Here is a 17,343-nt window from a genome sequence, read left to right on the forward strand (position 1 = left end):
GGGGTTGGAGCAAATGCGGTTGTATCGCAGAGCTTGGCAAGGTAACCTATTTCCTCTTGGTCCCCCCTTCCTCAGACGTTCTTGTTAAACCCTGGATTAGTGCTGGAAATGGCCCATCTTGATTATCATACACATTGTAAGGAGAGTGATCACTTTAGATAAGCTATTACCAGCAGGAGAGTGGGGTTGGGGGGGAGAAAACCTTTTGTAGTGGTAAACACCCATTTTTTCATGGTTTGTATGTATAAGAACATCTTCTGTATTTTCCACAGTATGCATCCGATGAAGTGAGCTGTAGCTCACGAAAGCTAATGCTCAGATAAATTGGTTAGTCTCTAAGGTGCCACAAGTACTCCTTTTCTTTTTGCGAATACAGACTAACACGGCTGTTACTCTGAAACTTAACATATCTGAAAGCTTATCAGTTTGCCCTTCAGTCTTCTTTTCTCAAAACTAAACATGCCCAGTTTTTTTTTTTAACAGTTCCTCATAGGTCAGGTTTTCTAAACCTTATCATGTTTGTTGCTCTCCTTTGGACTGTCTCCAATTTGTCCACTTTTTTCTTAAGTGCGGCATCCAGAACTGGATCCAGTTCTCCAGTTGAGGCCTTACCAGTGGCAATTAGAGCAGGATAGTTCCTTCCTTTCTTACATATGACAATTCTGTTAATTCACCCCAGAATATTAGCTTTTTTCACAACTTTATCACATTGTTGACTCATTCAATTTGTGATCCATTCTAATCTTTTCAGCGGTATTACTGCCTAGCCAGTTCCCCATTTTTGTTGTTCATTTAATTTTTTCCTTCGTAAATTAAGTTCTTTGCACTTCTCTTTATTGCATTTCATCTTGTTGATTTCATACAAGTTCTCCAATTTGTCAAGATTATTTTGAATACTAATCCTGTCCTTCAAAGTGTAACTTTGTGTTATCTGCCAATTTTATACGCATAATTTTCACTCCATTATCCAAGTCATTAATGAAAAGATTGAATAGTACTGAAACCAGGGCTGATGCTCTGTGGGACCTCACTAGGTGCATCTGCTCATTTTGACAGCCAACTATTGATAACTCTCTTTGAGTATGGTCTTTCAACCACTTATGCATCCAATTTATGGCAATTTAATTTATAGTTAATTTCCCTAGTTTGCTTATGAGACTGTCATGTGGGATTGTGTCAAAAACCTTATTAAAATCAAGATATGTCCCATCTACTGCTTCTCCCCTATCCACTAGGCTAGTAACCCTGTCAAAGAAGGAAATGCTGTGGGTTTGTTCTTGACAAATACATGCTTGCTATTTTTTATAATCCTATTATCCTCTAGATGCTTACAAATTTAAAGTTTAATCATTTGTTCTAGGTACTATATTTGCCCTTCTCCAGTCCTTTGGGACCTCACCTGTTCTCCATGATTTCTCAAAGACAATTGCTAATGGTTCCAAGATTGCTTTAGCTAGTTCTTTAAGTAACCTAGGATGAATTTCATTAGGCCCTGCCAACTTGACTGCATCTAATTTTAGATAAATATTCTTTAACTTCTTGTTTCCCTATTCTGGCTTATGTTCCTTCCCCCTTATTGTTAATATTAGTTGTGTTAAGTATCTGGTTAGAATTTACCCTCTTACTGAAGACTGAAGCCAAATAGGCATTGAACACCACAGCTGTCTTGATGTCACCTGTTCTTAACTCTCCTTCCCGGCTAAGTAGTGGACCTACACTTTCCTTCATCTTTCTATTGCTCCAAATGTATTTATAAAACCTCCTATTACCTTTTATGTCCCTTGATGTCCCTTGCTAGGTGTAACTCATTTTGTGCCTTAGCCTTTCTGATTTTGTTTCTACATGCATGTGCTATTCTTTTGTACTCATCCATAGCAATTTGTTCATGTTTTTGCTTTTTGTGGGATTGCTTTTTGATTTTCAGTTCATTGAAGAGCTCCTGATGGAGCCTTTTACAATTCTTCTTATCTTTCCTTTGCATCAGGATAGTTTGCTGTTGTACTTTTAATATTGTCTCTTTGAGAAACTGCCAAGTTCCCAGCACAGAAAAGTGCTCCTTTTTTGCCTCTCAGTTAATCAATAGCAAAAAGCCAGAGATACTTACCTGAAGTAGCCCATATTTGTATAGCTCAGTAGACAAGCATTTCAGCTCAGTAGACAAGCATTTCAAGTTGTTGCAGTGAAAATGAAGACATCACCACCTTAGACATAACACAGACAATATATTTATAGAGCTAATGTTTCCATGACTCTTTAAAACTAATTTTAGCATTAAAAAAGAAGTTGCTGGCTAGTTCACAATTATATCCATGCTCCTTTCTCCACCACTCCTCCCAAATTCACCACCAGCACCATTGTTTTGGGTTTATTTTATTGTATTGTATTGATTTATAAAGTAATGAAAAAGCTTGAAATTTCCCCATACTTTCTGTACGGATGAGACCCTTGTAAAGGCTTAGCACAACTTCAGGAGAAGCAATTCAAGAAATATACTGTATCCTTTTGTAGATGTGGATCTGGTTTGCATTTTTGGATAGTTTATATAGTGTAATAGCGCACCTTGGGCGTTGGGCACTTGATAAATGTAAATAAATAACACAGAAACGTGTGTGATAATTCTCAGAGGGACAGGTTCTTCCTTCACTTATGCCCATGTTACCCCATTAAGTGTAGTGGTTTGCATGGGTATAGCTAAAGGCAGAATTTGGTTCAAAGTTCATAAGTAGTGAATGGGGAGAATGACAGGTCACTTGAAGGTTCTGCCTTCATTTACAGGGTAGCAGATGGGAGGGAAGCGCAGGGTCGACCAAAATAAAACCGTTACTATCAGCTCAGTTTTAAAAAGGAAATTTTAGCATGTAGAATACTTCCAATTTCTTGTTGTTTTTTATCTTTTATGTTTGCCTGTGCTGGGATCAGAAAACAATAAATGGCAAAGCCTGAAACTGCAAGATTCAGAAAAGTCTTCCTTATATAACGGGTGAAACTGAGCAAGCCTCTAGGGGAAGTATTTGATATTTGTAATGGTCTATCTATGTTTGGTGTCTGTAGGAACACTCTTAAGGAAATAGAACCTCATTAATATCGGAGTAGTGCTTCTGTAGTGGAATAGTTCTTTGTAATCTCATAGACGTTAAGGCCAGAAGGGACCATTATGATCATTTAGTTTGACCTCCTGGATATTGCAGGCCACAGGACCTCACCCACCCTCTCTGGCTGAGTTATTGAAGTCCTCAAATCATGATTTAAGTACTTCAAATTAGAGAGAATTCACCATTTACATTAGTTTAAACCTGCAAGTGGCCCATGCTGCAGAAGAAGGCGAAAAACTCCCAGGGTCTCTGCCAGTCTGACCTGGGAGGGAAATTACTTCCTGACTCCAAATATGGTAATCAGTTAGACCCTGAGCATATTGGCAAGACCCAGCAACCAGACATGTGGGAAAGAATTTTCTGAAGTAACTCAGAGCCGTTCCCATGTAGTGTCCTATCACAGGCTTTGGAGATACTTGCTGCTAGCAGTCACAGATCAGTTACATGCCATTGTAGGCAGTTCCATCATACCATCCCCTCCATAAACTTATCAAGCTCAGTCTTGAAGCCAGTTAGGTTTTTTGCCCCTACCGCTCCCCTTGGAAGGCTGTTCTAAATTAATCTGAGAAACATGTCTACTTCGTGGGGAGTAATAAATTACAAACTACTGGCTTGGCAGTTACTTCTGTAACTTTCCAGGCATACACAACAGTGGTGAAGCTTACTATATAGTACCATTATGCATACAGTAAGATGTTCTCAACCTCCATGGAAAAACTCCCCTATAATAGAATTGCAATTTACATGTTGTAATGCATTGAAAAATTTGTAGTGAAATCAGATCGGAAGTTTGTTATAAGAAGGTTCTCCTATCACTGTACGTTGGTTGGTTGATTTTGATTTTTTGAAAATGGGATACTGTCATATTATCTTGTAAGTTATGGAACGGCTGCCGTCTGAGGAGAGATTAATAAAACTGGGACTTTTCAGCTTGGAAAAGAGATGACTAAGGGGGATATGATTAAGGTCTATAAAATCATGACTGGTGCAGAGAAAGTAAATAAGGAAGTGTTGTTTACTCCTTCTCATAGCACATAGGGGTCTCCAAATGAAATTAATAGGCCACAGGTTTAAAACAAAAGGAAGTATTTCTTTACACAACGCACAGTCAACCTGTGGAACTCTTTGCCAGAGAATGTTGTGAAGGCCAAGACTATAACAGGGTTCAAAAAAGAACTAGATAAATTCATGGAGGATAGATCCATCAATGGCTATTAGCCAGGAAGGGCAGGGATGGTGACCCTAGCCTGTTTGCCAGAAGCTGGGAATGAGCGACAGGGAAAGGTTCACTTAACAATTCCCTGTTCTGTTCATTCCCTCTGGGGCACCTGGCACTGGCTACTGTCGGAAGGCTAAATGGACCTTTGGTCTGACCCAGTATGGCCGTTCTTATGTTTGTATGTTATGTTCTTAGGAGGTCTGACAGAATCACAGCACAAGCTGAGCAGGGTCAAGCCAGGTCATTGTCTGGTTGGGAGTCTTAGGGTTTGTCTACATGGTGCATTAGTCTGCACTAGAGGGATATAAATTGTAGCGTGCACCAGCATGTTGACACTAACAGGCTTGCATGAATCCTGCTGGTGCACCCTAACAGTTCCCTACTGCATGCTAATGAAGTCCTGTTTTGTGACTACATTAACAGTATAATTTACATCCCACTAGTGCCGACTAATGCACCATGTAGACAAGCCCTTAGACACTGCAGGATTTGGTCATGTTAATTTACAAAGTGTTGTTCTTCCATCTGAGTTAGGTAGGATTTTACAGGTGTAGTGGATGCATGTAAAAATGTGGTCTTGACCAGTTGAGGTTACTGAAGATCTCACAAAACTTTTCATAAGAGTTATTGTGTTAACCTCAGTAGCCTGGCCAAATTTTCAGTTAAGGTAATTACAGTACATTCTTCTCTACCTAAACTTCCCCTGCATTTCTGATTTGGTATGATAGTCTTCTTCACTTTTTGTCTTGAATGTTATTGTATAGCTTGGCTGTACTTGTTTTAAAAATCGTAGTATTTCATCAGAGTGTTACTTTCATTCCATTTGTGATTGAAGTGCTATTTGTGAGGAGTTTTCAAAGTTCATTCCTTTTATTTAAAAGGTACTATGTAAATTTTCAGATCATTATTTGATTACGGGGCATATGATGAAAGAATAAAGGAAATGCGAGTTTAACAGGTTGAATTCTCTTATTACTGCTGTGATAGTAATCCTATTTAAGTGTAAAATTAAATTTTTTAAATACTTTCCATTGTTGAATTAAAGGATTAGAAATTCATAATGACTAAATTTATTAAAATGCTTTAAGTTTTGGACCTGAGTTTCCTATAATGCTAGGAATTTGGGGGTTTACTTTGGTTCCAAATGCCCAACTTTAAACAAAACAGGTTGTAGAGAATTTTGGAAATATTCTCCAGAGAAAAGCATTAATTACTACTACAAACAAATTAGGGCTTTGTACAGAGAACAAATCAAACATCTGATAGTGTGAGGGATATTAAGTTCTTTCCACACCCATTTTATTATTTGGCATATAAACAGCAAGGGTGGGTTATGGACTACTATCAGATGAAGAGACTGGGAGTCAGATTACATGGAGTCTGATTCACAGCTGTCCCACAGACTTCTGTGACCTTTGTCAAGTCACATGACCTGTTTGTGCCTCTTCACCTATCATTAATGGAGTGTGACACTCACTTGCCAAGTGTGTTTTGAAACAGATCAAATGTGTAAAATTGTTATTGTTTCACCTACTCTCTCGTTATGACCTTTGCTTTTCCAATACATTCTGTGTGACCCACCTGACCGATATCTTGAAGCTGTTTTTGACTCTGCAGTCAATCGGCCTGACAGTCAGCTTCAAATAATGCAATGTTAAGAGTGTCTGGGAGCTGAAGTCTTGTAAAATGGTAACATTTAAATAAAGTATGTTCTCCAACAGCTTTAGATCACTATACAGCAAGAATACTCTGTGCCCGTGGTTTTGAGTGGTAGGATTCATCATGTTCCTAAACACTGGTGTCTAACATATTAGAAAGCAGCATTTCTGGCAGTTGTTTCACTCACTGCAGCCTCTTAGAATCCTCAGGAGATTTGATTACTCTGTTGCTAACATTTGCATAGAAACGAATGCTGGATTTGAAGACAAAGACCAGGCAGCTTTAAAGATTTATACAAAACGGGGGTGGGGGTGGAAGGAAGGCTTTTTTTATGAACTTATTTTGCTTTTGATGTAACTGGGCCCATTCTCCTCTGCTACGTGGAGTGGCTCTGAGCTAAGAAAAAAGTGGGCAGCAGCTGCCCAGGATATGCTTGGAACCATTGAGAAGACCTTTTGGGAGCCTGGGATGACTGTCATCCCAAGGGAAGAGAGCAGAACCTCTAAAATAGATTTTTGCATGTTATCGGGACAGAGGAACTGAACAGCAAGAGAAGATGGGAGCATGGAAATAAGAATGCCTGTCCCTCTTCACTCCACTTCTGACATACCTGCTATGCCCGATACATAATTGTAGGCAAATTGCATGAACTCTATTAACCTTGTTGAAAGGATATTGGGGAATGAAAATTACTCATTTCTCTGGTCTCAGACATTCTATATTCAGTCCTGGACCAATGCCAAGCAGCACTTCTAGTGGAAAGTGACAACCCAGGTGACCTTTAAGTATAGTGGTGCAGGCTTTGCGTTAGTTACACCTCAGAGCTTTAGTCCCTGCAAGATATCGGGACTGGCTACACCCAGCAGGAAACATGATTCCTAAAGAATTGCAATACTTCGTTATTGTGACAGCGGTGGCTTTGTAGACCACAGTTTATGAACCATTTCCATATGCCACTAGAAAACTGAAGACTCCAGACTTCATTTATTGTGCTCATTCATGACCAAACAAGTCATGAGATATTGGACCTTAAGATTTCAACATTCTGATTGCTATCTGGCCCACACTTTTATTGACCTACTTAAAATGACTTTTTTTATTTTTAACCACTGATGTTCCACAAACGGAGGGCCTTGGAAAGCTGTGATTCCAAGTTGCTCTCATTGGTTTCTGCTTCTAGCAATTCTCAGCATTACAACTCCTAAACCGCTTTATTAGAGTGGAAGAAAAGCCAAGATGGTAATTGGAGTGGCATTTTAATATTGGATATCTCTCCATCTGCTAGTGTAAGTAACCGTTGGCAGAATAGTATGAAAACTTTTCAGTACTGTGAACATTTCCAAGAAATGGCCCTGGGCCAGTGACCAGAAGAAAATTTTAGTCCCTGGACACACACTGTAAGTGGACAGCATGTTACCCATAAAAGCAGGTAGCTAAACATTACTTCATATAGCTAATTCACAAGTACAATAGGACAAGTTGAGAATAATCACTTATGTATGGACTGCTTTTGCCAGTGACTCTATAAATGGCTTGACACAATCTTTGGCCAATTGGATCTTTGCCCCATGTTAGTAGTAATGTATTTAAATAGATGCCCATTTCCATTGGTTGCTGTAGTAGGTGGAATGGGTGAAGGGGAGGGTCTTTACTAATGTAGGATTCGAGATTGGTATTTACTATGCAGGGGGTGGTGCTTTATTGGTATATTTAGTAATAGTCAATTGTAGGTGATTTGATGGATTCAATTTGTTTGGCAATGGCCACTTGCTGTATATTTTCAAGGTGTTAAATGTGCTGTGCTATGCTAAGATTTCCCAGTCAGTTTAGGCTCCCTAGTTTTGTTCAGTGACAGGAATGTAATAGACGCTTTTTTTTTTTTAATTGTTTGCCGTGTATGTCTGATAGACTCTGAACTAGAGAAGAATTCAGAGATTAGCAGTGTGCTGTTTCCTTGTCAAGATAGAATGGCCATTTTTTTTCCTGTGACTTCTGTGTTGTATTATGTAGGAGACATCGCATGTTAGGACATGGAGTGAAGCCATGTTCAGTGAATTCTGACTGAGAGAGAACTTTAAAAGAACAATCTGTATTGCAAACTCCAGTTTGTATAAATGGGACTGTTTCAGGCAAGATTGGTGAAATTTACATTCGCATTGGGTGTGAAAATGGTCTAATCCACTGTTTAGTTCAATATGCAGAATTATTAAAGGGAGTCTCACCAACCTGTTCAGGAAAAGGTTTTGTGTCTCATATCAATAATGGAGAATGTCCAATTTTTAATCCAGTATTCCACTGAGCATCTTTTTTGCATTTAATTTGAGATATTTTTGGAGGACATACCAAGGTTAAAGAGTGGGTTCTTCCAGCATCTGCTGTAACACTTAAAGTAATGGTTTGTATGCAATAATAATGATTAACAGTGCAAAAAAGGCAATAAATATTCCTCTTCTATATCTGGAAAGTAGCTGGACAGTGCATTAATATCTCTCTATTGCTACAGTAACTAGAGTGGACATTTAACTTTAGTAGATGCAATTTGAAATTTTAAAATCTGCAGGACCAGATAACTTGCACCTAAGAGTTTCAAAAGAATTGCCTGAAAAAATATGAGGTATTAATGTTGATTTTTTTTAACAAATCTTGGCGCACTGGGGAAGTTCCAGAGGACATAAAAAAACTAATGCTGTATTAGTATTTTAAAAGGGTAAACAGAATAAACCGGTTAGCCTAACATTAATCCAAGACATAATCATGGGTCATCTGATATGGGAGGAGAACAGAAAAGAATTGAAGAATAGTTGCAGAATTGGAAAAGTTCAGCAAAAAGCTACAAGAATGATCCATGGTCTGGTAATTTGCCGTATGGTAAGAGACCAGCTGAATCTATTTAGCTTATCAAAAGGAAGGTTAAGTGGTGACTTGATCACACTCTGTGGGTACGTCCACACAGGGATAAAAAATCTGCAGCTGGCCCAGGTCAGCTGACTTGAGCTTGCAGGGCTCGGATTCTGGGCTGAAAAATTGCTATGTAGATGTCAGGGCTCAGGTGGGAACCTGAGCTCTGGGATCCTATGTGGGTGTAGGGTCCCAGAGCTCAAGTGTCATCCCAAGCCTGAATGTCTACACAGCAGTTTCTAGCCCCACAAACTAGGCCCCAGCCATGGCTGTGCCGCAGGTCTTTTATCTGTGTGTAGACATACCCTATAGGTACCTACGTAGGGAGAGGATTTCTTTTACTAAAGGGCTCTGTAATATGGTGAACAAAAACATGGAATGATCTCGTGCCTGGAAGCTGAAGCTAGCCAAATTTAGACTGGAAAGAAGTTACAGATATTTAACAATGAGTAATTATTGGAACAGCTTACTTAGGGATATTGTGAATTTTCCACCACTCAGAGTTTTAAAATCAAATTGGATATGGTTTAAAAACATGCTCTGGCTCCACCAGAAGTTTATAGATTTGTACATTTTTAAGGCTGGAAGGGACCATTGTGATCATCTAGTCTGACCTGGATTGTTGGTACCAGAGGCTCAGTGGCATGGGGATCTTGGGGAGCCAAAAGGTACCGGAAGGAAGATACTGGACCCCTGAGATTTACCCACACCCCAGAAACAACTTCACTTACAGTCTGAGCCTTTCCCCTCTTTGCCTTCAGACTATTTACCTGTCAGGAGGCAGCGCTTCGTCAGCCCTTAAGGAACTAATAGCGAGTGAAGATGGATCGGGGCTGGATTTTTCCATGGGGGTTCTGGGCCCACTGACAATGCAGTGCTGGGAAGGAGGGACGCTATCTCTCCATTGTGAGCTAGGACTCTAGAGTGGAGCAAATGCTGCGGCCCCTAGATTCCTACTACTCCCTGGTTCCCACTGACCATCCCTATTCCCTGCAAGGAGCCAGTAGTGGGAGGGTAGGCTGCACAGAGAGTAGAGGCAGGGGGGAGCTCATAGCATCTCTGTGCAGGGTTGTGGGACCAGCAGATGAAGAGTGGGCCAGTGTAAGGCTGTTGGCGGGATGATTGTGGGGTGAGTTTCTGCTGATCTGCACTGAGGACAGTTCTTACTTCTTTATGGAAAGGGAGTGGGGTAGGAAGGAGGGCATTTGTGGAGGAGGTTATGGAGGTACTGAAGAGGACAGTATTCTCAATACCTTAGTACACAGCAGAGAGGAACAACTGCAGTTCTCTAAAGGCCTGGATGCTGGATGTTGTCAGCTGGTTTCCTTGAGGAGGAAGCATCTCTGACTTGAGGCTGGTACTCTGCTCTGGGCCCCTGGTTTTCTCCCTTCTGTTGTGCAGGCCTGCTAGTCTTTAAGAACTTAGGACTCTGCAAAGGGCAGTTATCAAGAAGAAGGGGAACTACTGGCAGCTCAAGAGACTGCTTCCTTCTCTGCGATGCAAAGCTCTCCCTTGGATTGCTTTGTTCTCTGACTCTCCCTATTAGGCAGCAGGGTCAGGATCCACTCTTTAAACAATCCGTAGCATTTGTATCAGTGGAACTCTATGGATGAGTGAGACAAGCAGGATTTGGCCTTGCCTCACAGGCAGAGGTGGAATTAGAACTCCTGAGTTTCTGGCTTCCAGTCACATGCTTGGCCTACTATTAAGCGCTCCTCTTCCCCAAAGCTCATTGGTCCTCTGTTAAATCTCTTTAACAAGCAAACTTCAGCAGGGAGTGAATGCCACAACTATTCCTGTGGAGGTGATAGAACAGCTAGCAATGGGTGACTTGGCTTCCCTGCTGGCTTCGTTTTGTTTGGCTCTAGTAAACAATTTTTTTAAAAAAAATTCCAGATAATATGAATAAAATTAAGCCTCTTTCATTACTTACTGTTAATATGTCACTGTAAGATTTAAAGTGCTTTATGAAGGCTTTATTAGTGCAATAACATCTGTTCAGCCTTCCCTGAGCTACGTGAACAGTTGTGAACTATTGCATGCCTTTGTTGATTGGATAATTTTTTCACCTTTCCTTTTCCCCACAATATTTGTCAGTAATGAGACTCAAACACTTGATCTTTTTACTGTATGTGTGTGTGTTTGTGTTTGCATTTCTTGGAAGGGAAGTTTATGACCAAAAATTCCCAAGCAGAATTTCTAGAGCACTGTATCTTTTGTTTTCCCTCTTTTTGCATATATCCTTTAAGCCTAGCTGGGGGGTTTACAGGAAGAACAGTATCTGGAAATTCTGCTCCCGAATAACTGCATCATCTGTACTCTTGGATTGCAAAGCAGAGCAAAACCAAAGTGTTTAGGAGCATATCACAAAACCCAGCTTGCATAACTAGCCACAATGGATAGCTTGTTCTCTGCTCAGTAGAGGCCTGTCTCTACTTAATATTGTTTTGAGGAAGACAGTGTTAAGGTAAGAGAAGTTTCCGTTGCAGTTCTCTGCATTTTGCCCCAAGACAGAAATCCAAAGATCTAATGGAAGACTTTTTAAATTATCCTTTTCTTTTCTTTACTTTAATAGGATGTTTCTTTTGTCTTTCGGGGGAGTTAGATAAGGCCCATAAAGAAACACTGTCACACTAGTTGATTTATCTTTGTTTCAAAGAAGAAAAATCCCTTACGTCAACTTTGGGGGTGGGGGAACTACATGTGACGTGAATAATATATTGTTACTGAGGCCCCAAGTTTTCCAAGATGACAAGGAATTCACCCCTGCTGCAGAATTAGGCCCTGGATTCCAATTATGCCATTTAAATGATCTTTCGTGAAGTTATATTTTGGGGCCTAAACAGGTTGACTTTTTTGTTTGTTTGGTGGGGGCTTTTTTCCTTTCAGAGTGTACGCTTTAATCATTTACCATCAAAGTATTTGGATTAACTTTGGTTAATTTAGAAGAAAAATCAAAGTGTTATTGGTAAACGTTTAATGTTAAGGCTCGCTCTTTTTCTCTTGCAGTGGAATCTGGTATGTGACGATGACTGGAAAGCTCCCTTAACTACCTCCTTGTTTTTTGTGGGTGTTCTGGTTGGATCCTTTATATCAGGACAACTCTCAGACAAGTAAAGTATATACACCAAAACTTATAGTTATCTATCTCTGATTTTCTAAAAGCACACTTAAAAAATTAAATGAGCCAGTGGTGAATGCCTGACCTGTTCAAACTGTAGCAAAGTGGATATACTCTTAGGTTGGGCCAACACTGATGAGAAATGGTCACCAAAAACACTATGGTTATAGCGTTGATACTAACAACGAGAGCACTAATGTGGATTGACTGCTGGCATTTTTACCCCAGACGATCTAATCTCATTGTAGACAGAGCCTTAGCCTGGCATAAAGTCAGCTACCTTAATCAAAGCAAAATACTATTATGGGGCTTATTTTTTTTCCCCAAAAGCCTTTTTTCTGTATTTCAAGTCTTTTTGCAGCCACAAATTAAAACAGGCAGTAACAATTGTTGGGTAGGTTACATAGAACTCAGACCTCTCACTGCCTAATGTGTTGGAGGAAAATTACGGGCTGCTACTGAAAAAATCAGGCCAATGTTCTACTATTTGATTTAACGTGGACTATCTCTTGTTATGGGTACTTACCGCAAACATGTTTTCCTTTCTCTAGCTCAGTTCAATAACTCCCTTTGTACAAGCTTTCATAGTTTCTTTTGTACCCTATGTGGTCAGATTTAAGGTCTAAGTCCAGTAGTTTGTGTTTGTGGAAGCTAGAAAACACGAATACTGTTCACCAATCTCTAATAAAGTGGCTTATTGACCCAGCTACTAGAACTATGGGCTGTCTTGTTTATCAGCACCAGGGTGAAAACAAAATGGAAGCATTCTTGTATTTGAAAAACCCAGTTTTTTTAGTTTCTTGCATTTCAAAATATCTGAGATCTAATGTGCAATACATTATGTGGCATCTACCTGGTTTCCAGTGAAATCACATGCCACCCTTCTACTTTTCTGATTTAATAGTAGTACTCATACATGTTTAACGTCTGGTCTTTTGGGGCCAAATCCTGAAGTTCTTACTTGGACGAAGCACCCGCAAGGATTTAATAGTTTGCCTGAGTAAGGTATTTAGAATCCATCCCTCTCTTCTTACAACAGGGAGGGACTCTGTTGTCGGGCTGTTTAGGAGTGTTTCATCATGCACTCTTAGGGTACGTGTATGCTGTGATAAAACCCCACCACACCAAGTCTCAGAGGCTGGGTCAGCTGACGTGGACTCATGGGGCTTGGAGTGCAGGGTTAAAAATAGCAGTTTAGGCCTTTGGATTTGGGCTGGAGCCTAGGCTCAGAGACCCTTTCCCTCTTGCGGTGTCTTAGGGTATGTCTACACTGCAGTTAGACACTCATGGCTGGCCTGGGCAACTTGACTCGGGCTAAGGGGCTGTTTAACTGCAGTGTAGATGTTCTGGATCTGGCTGGAAACAGGCTCTGGAACCTTCCCACGTCAAGGGTCTGAGACATCCACAACATCTACATCACAATTAAATAGCCCTTTAGCCTGAGTCTCCTGAACCTGAGTCAGCTGGCACAGGCCAGGCATGGGTTTTTACCTGCAGTGTAGACATGCCCTTAGATTCCAGGCTCTAGTGCAAGCCTAAACATCTTCGCTGCAATTTTATAGCCCTGCAGATTGAGTCCTGTGAGCCTGAATCCAGGCCATCCACAGCCCTCATCCGGGCCATCCACAGCCCTGCTGTGTGTCTTTTATTGCAGTGTAGACATACCTTTAGGTTATGACAATCCTGAAGCTAGATTCAGCTCTCTTGCTACCTTAATGATTCCCGAGGAAACATTGCTAAGGAGCCCAGAAACATAACCACTGGTATAGGTACAGAGTGTCTCTTCCAAATGCTAATGTGATTATTGTACCGAAGCAGGCATGATGGACAGCCACATGTTGTCCCAGGAGAGACTAGTTTGGCATAGTTTTGCTCCCAGGGGATTTCTCCTTTATGATATGTTTTACACTCTAGCGCCATCAAGCAGTGTGCCTCAGAAACAGTGTTGCAGACATGTTGGAATCTGCTTTCCTCCTACAGAGCAGGCAGATAGTAATCTGAGAGGCAAGAGTAATGGAGTAAATGGAGAAATAGCAGCTCAGAATGGATTGGTGAGGAAAGGCCTTTTTCTGGTTCATCTGTGCATCTTATCCCTCCAATCTGTCGAAGTCTTATACTGCACTTTGTGGTATCTGGGCACCATTGTTGTCACTCTCTTGACCAAGTTTAATTTTGAAGTAGGGTTACATGAAATCTGTGTTAAGCAGGATTCCCTGCATCAAAGTACATTGTCTGGTACTCTGCTCCTTGAATAGTCCCATTGGAAATCAGTTAGGTTAGTCACAGAGCAAGGTACTCCTCAGTGTAACTGAGTAAGGTTTGCAGAATTGGGGCCCTTAATGACTATAGACTGGCACGGGGCCAGAGTTTTTCCTCTTCAAAAGACTCCACTTCTCTGCCTTGTGTTTACTGTCCCACTCTGGGGCATGGAAGAAAGCACTACTTTTGAGTCACTGACCCCTCATCTTTTGCATTTTAGCGATAATTCACTTTCTAGGTGTTTGCACTTGTCCACACCCATTCCATCATCCCTGAAAAGAGAACCTCCCACCACATTCTCAAAGAAATCTCTTAAGGTACATCTGCACCACAGCTGGTAGCATGCTTCCCAGTGTGGAAAGACAGACAGACACATGCTAGATCTGCTCAAGCTAGCATGCTAAAAATGGTGGTGTGGGCATGCCAGCAGCTTGGGCTAGCTGCCTCAGTACAATCACATCTGTTGCCAGCGTACTCGCCCAAGACAATGCAACCACGGTTATTTTTAGCAGTGAGCAGAGCTAGCATGTGCCTGTCTACCCAGTCTGAGAAGCGAGCTCCTAGTGTAGACATACCCCGAATTGCAGCGCATAAAATTCTTCCACTTTTGGAGTGGAATTTTTAGCTTGTCTGAAATATTTGTTTACTTGTTCCACTTTCTGAGACATTTTTTTCGTTATAAAGACCCCCTATGTGCAAAACTAATTCACTGATCTTGCTGTTATTTTCATGACTGTTTCTTATGTAACCCTTTCATTTTTGTCTTTGTTGATGAAAGGTTTGGCAGGAAGAAAGTTCTGTTTGTGACCCTGGGGGTGCAAACCTGCTTCAGCTTCCTGCAGGTCTTCTCTAGCAGCTGGGAGATGTTTTCAGTGCTCTTTGTCATCGTCGGCATGGGACAGATCTCTAACTATGTGGCAGCTTTTGTACTTGGTATGGGAGTTTGTTATGCATAGCACATTTTCAGTGTTGTTGTTCCCCTGCTCTCCTCATTTACTAATGGTTTGTTTTTTTAGTTTTTCCCAAGCAGCACTGTTAATAAGAATATAACCTGACCAAGCATGGCTAACTCCTAATCCATTTGAAAATTTTCCTTTTCGTAAAATAGCCACACATCAAAATAAAATGCTTTGTTTACCAAATACTTAAATGAGCAAAGGGAGTAAATCAGAACAAGTCTTTATCTGAAGCAAGATCTCTCCAGTGGGAAGATGCAGTTAGATGCACACTCATAGTCATATGTCGGAAGACGTGTAGAATGAGTTGTGCCCAGTTGCTCTGGTGAACTGCTGTTTGGATCCAAACACATGCAAATTGTACATATGATATTGTAATTTTTGATTGTGATCAAACATGTAAGCACAACTTAAGACTTCTTAAAACAATCTGTGATAAAAGTTAAACTGTCACATGGATTCTGTCATTGCATCCATTCTATGATAGCTAAGCAAAGGTGTCTGATTGGAGGACAAGTAAGACTGACTATGAATCTGTTTAAGAGAGATCTCTGAATGCTTTTGTTTTAAAAAGCAACTTCACTGTCTAGAGCACTGAATTCTTTGTGGCCATAACAAAGCCCAGAACAGTTCTGAAAATGGTGTTTAGCTAATTGCTGCAGCAGGCAAAAAACGTGGTTTATTGTTGTAGGTTTTACCAGACTGGTGCCTTTTGGTGTGAGTCCTTTTGGAATCCAGAAGGCTTTTACTCATTGAGTTAGAACAATTTTAGGGTCTAATCACATAGTTTTTATTAATAAAATTACTACCTTTTGGTGCAGAATCAGGCCCTAAGATAGATCTGGCAGCGCCTCTTTAAAACAGGAAAAACTGCAACTGATATAGTGCTAACAATTGTAGCATGTGTGAGGAACAGTTTTGCTAAAAGTAGCATCCGTTCTTGTATAGTGGTAAAATATTTGGCTGCTATTATTTCTGATAAGTTAAAATGCTAATCCACATTCTCTTGTTTTGAACAGGCACAGAAATTCTTGGCAAAACAGTTCGTGTTATATTCTGCACACTAGGCATTTGTATATTTTATGCAATGGGCTACATGTTGCTGCCGCTGTTCGCGTACTTCATCAGAGACTGGCGGACGCTGCTTCTGGCTCTTACTTTACCTGGGCTGCTTTGCATTCCACTGTGGTGGTGAGTGTAAATACTTTAAAAGATGTTTGGCTTCAGAAAGGTTCACCTACAGCTGACAGGGTTCAGACTTGAGGTTAACATAACAGAAATGTGGAATCTGATTCAATATTGGCCTTTAGCAAGAGGTTATGACTGAAACAGTATGAGTGTGTCTGACGTTTCTTTGGGGGTGTTTAATAGAATCATAGACAGTAGAAATCTTTAGTTTTCATTTCTTCTGCCAGATTTTGCCATTGTAGTACAGAATCTTAAATTTCTTTTTTTAAAAAAAAATCTTTAAAAAAATGTATAAAACTACTTTTAAATTTAGGGCTGTCTGGCTGTGAAATTAAGGTTGATTCTTGTCTCAATAGCTCTGGATTTACACTGATGTAACTATGCTGGCTTCATACCAATAGCTGAGATTGGAAACTGGTCTATAAGGGTCATAGAAACACCCAAGTCCTACCTACACTTAAAGCTTCCACCAGTAGTACCGCATCAGGGGAGAATTACTGCTCTGAAGTTGGTTAACGTGGACCTGTGGTTTTCAACCTGTGGTCCCCGGCTCCCTGGGGTCTGCAGACTATGTCTAAGGGATCCGTGAAAGGTGACTATGAAAATAAAGTTTCAGGTCCCAAAAAAGGCATTCCGTTTTTCTTACCAATCAAAAGTATGTGAATAACCCCACCGACAGGTCAAAACCCAGAAATATTATCATTACCATAGAAACCCACAGTTAGCCCTTCCTCATGTTGTGTCAAATGTCATGCCAAGCAGGTGCAGCATTAAAAGTTGAATTGTATTCAGTCAACTTTCAGCCTGGTGGCTGAACTTTGTGACTTTGTCCTCACCCATAACTACTTCACACTTGGGGACAATGTATACCTTCAGATCAGCGGCGCTGCTATGGGTACCCGCATGGCCCCACAGTATGCCAGCATTTTTACGGCTGATTTAGAACAACGC

At 40.6% G+C, this 17,343-nt stretch overlaps 1 protein-coding gene across 1 annotated transcript in view; it reads left to right on the plus strand.

The window, feature by feature from the left end:
• Nucleotides 1-17,343, plus strand: part of LOC140915637 (organic cation/carnitine transporter 2-like) — a 45,497-nt gene that overhangs the window by 8,548 nt on the left and 19,606 nt on the right. Inside the window, exons 2-4 of the mRNA XM_073355644.1 lie at nt 11,878-11,981; nt 15,027-15,181; nt 16,224-16,395. Of these exons, the coding sequence (XP_073211745.1) occupies nt 11,878-11,981; nt 15,027-15,181; nt 16,224-16,395 (431 nt within the window). The remainder of the gene's footprint in view (nt 1-11,877; nt 11,982-15,026; nt 15,182-16,223; nt 16,396-17,343) is intronic.

Source organism: Lepidochelys kempii, chromosome 8 (genome assembly GCF_965140265.1).
Source record: "Lepidochelys kempii isolate rLepKem1 chromosome 8, rLepKem1.hap2, whole genome shotgun sequence".
Taxonomy (NCBI): Eukaryota; Metazoa; Chordata; order Testudines; family Cheloniidae; genus Lepidochelys; species Lepidochelys kempii.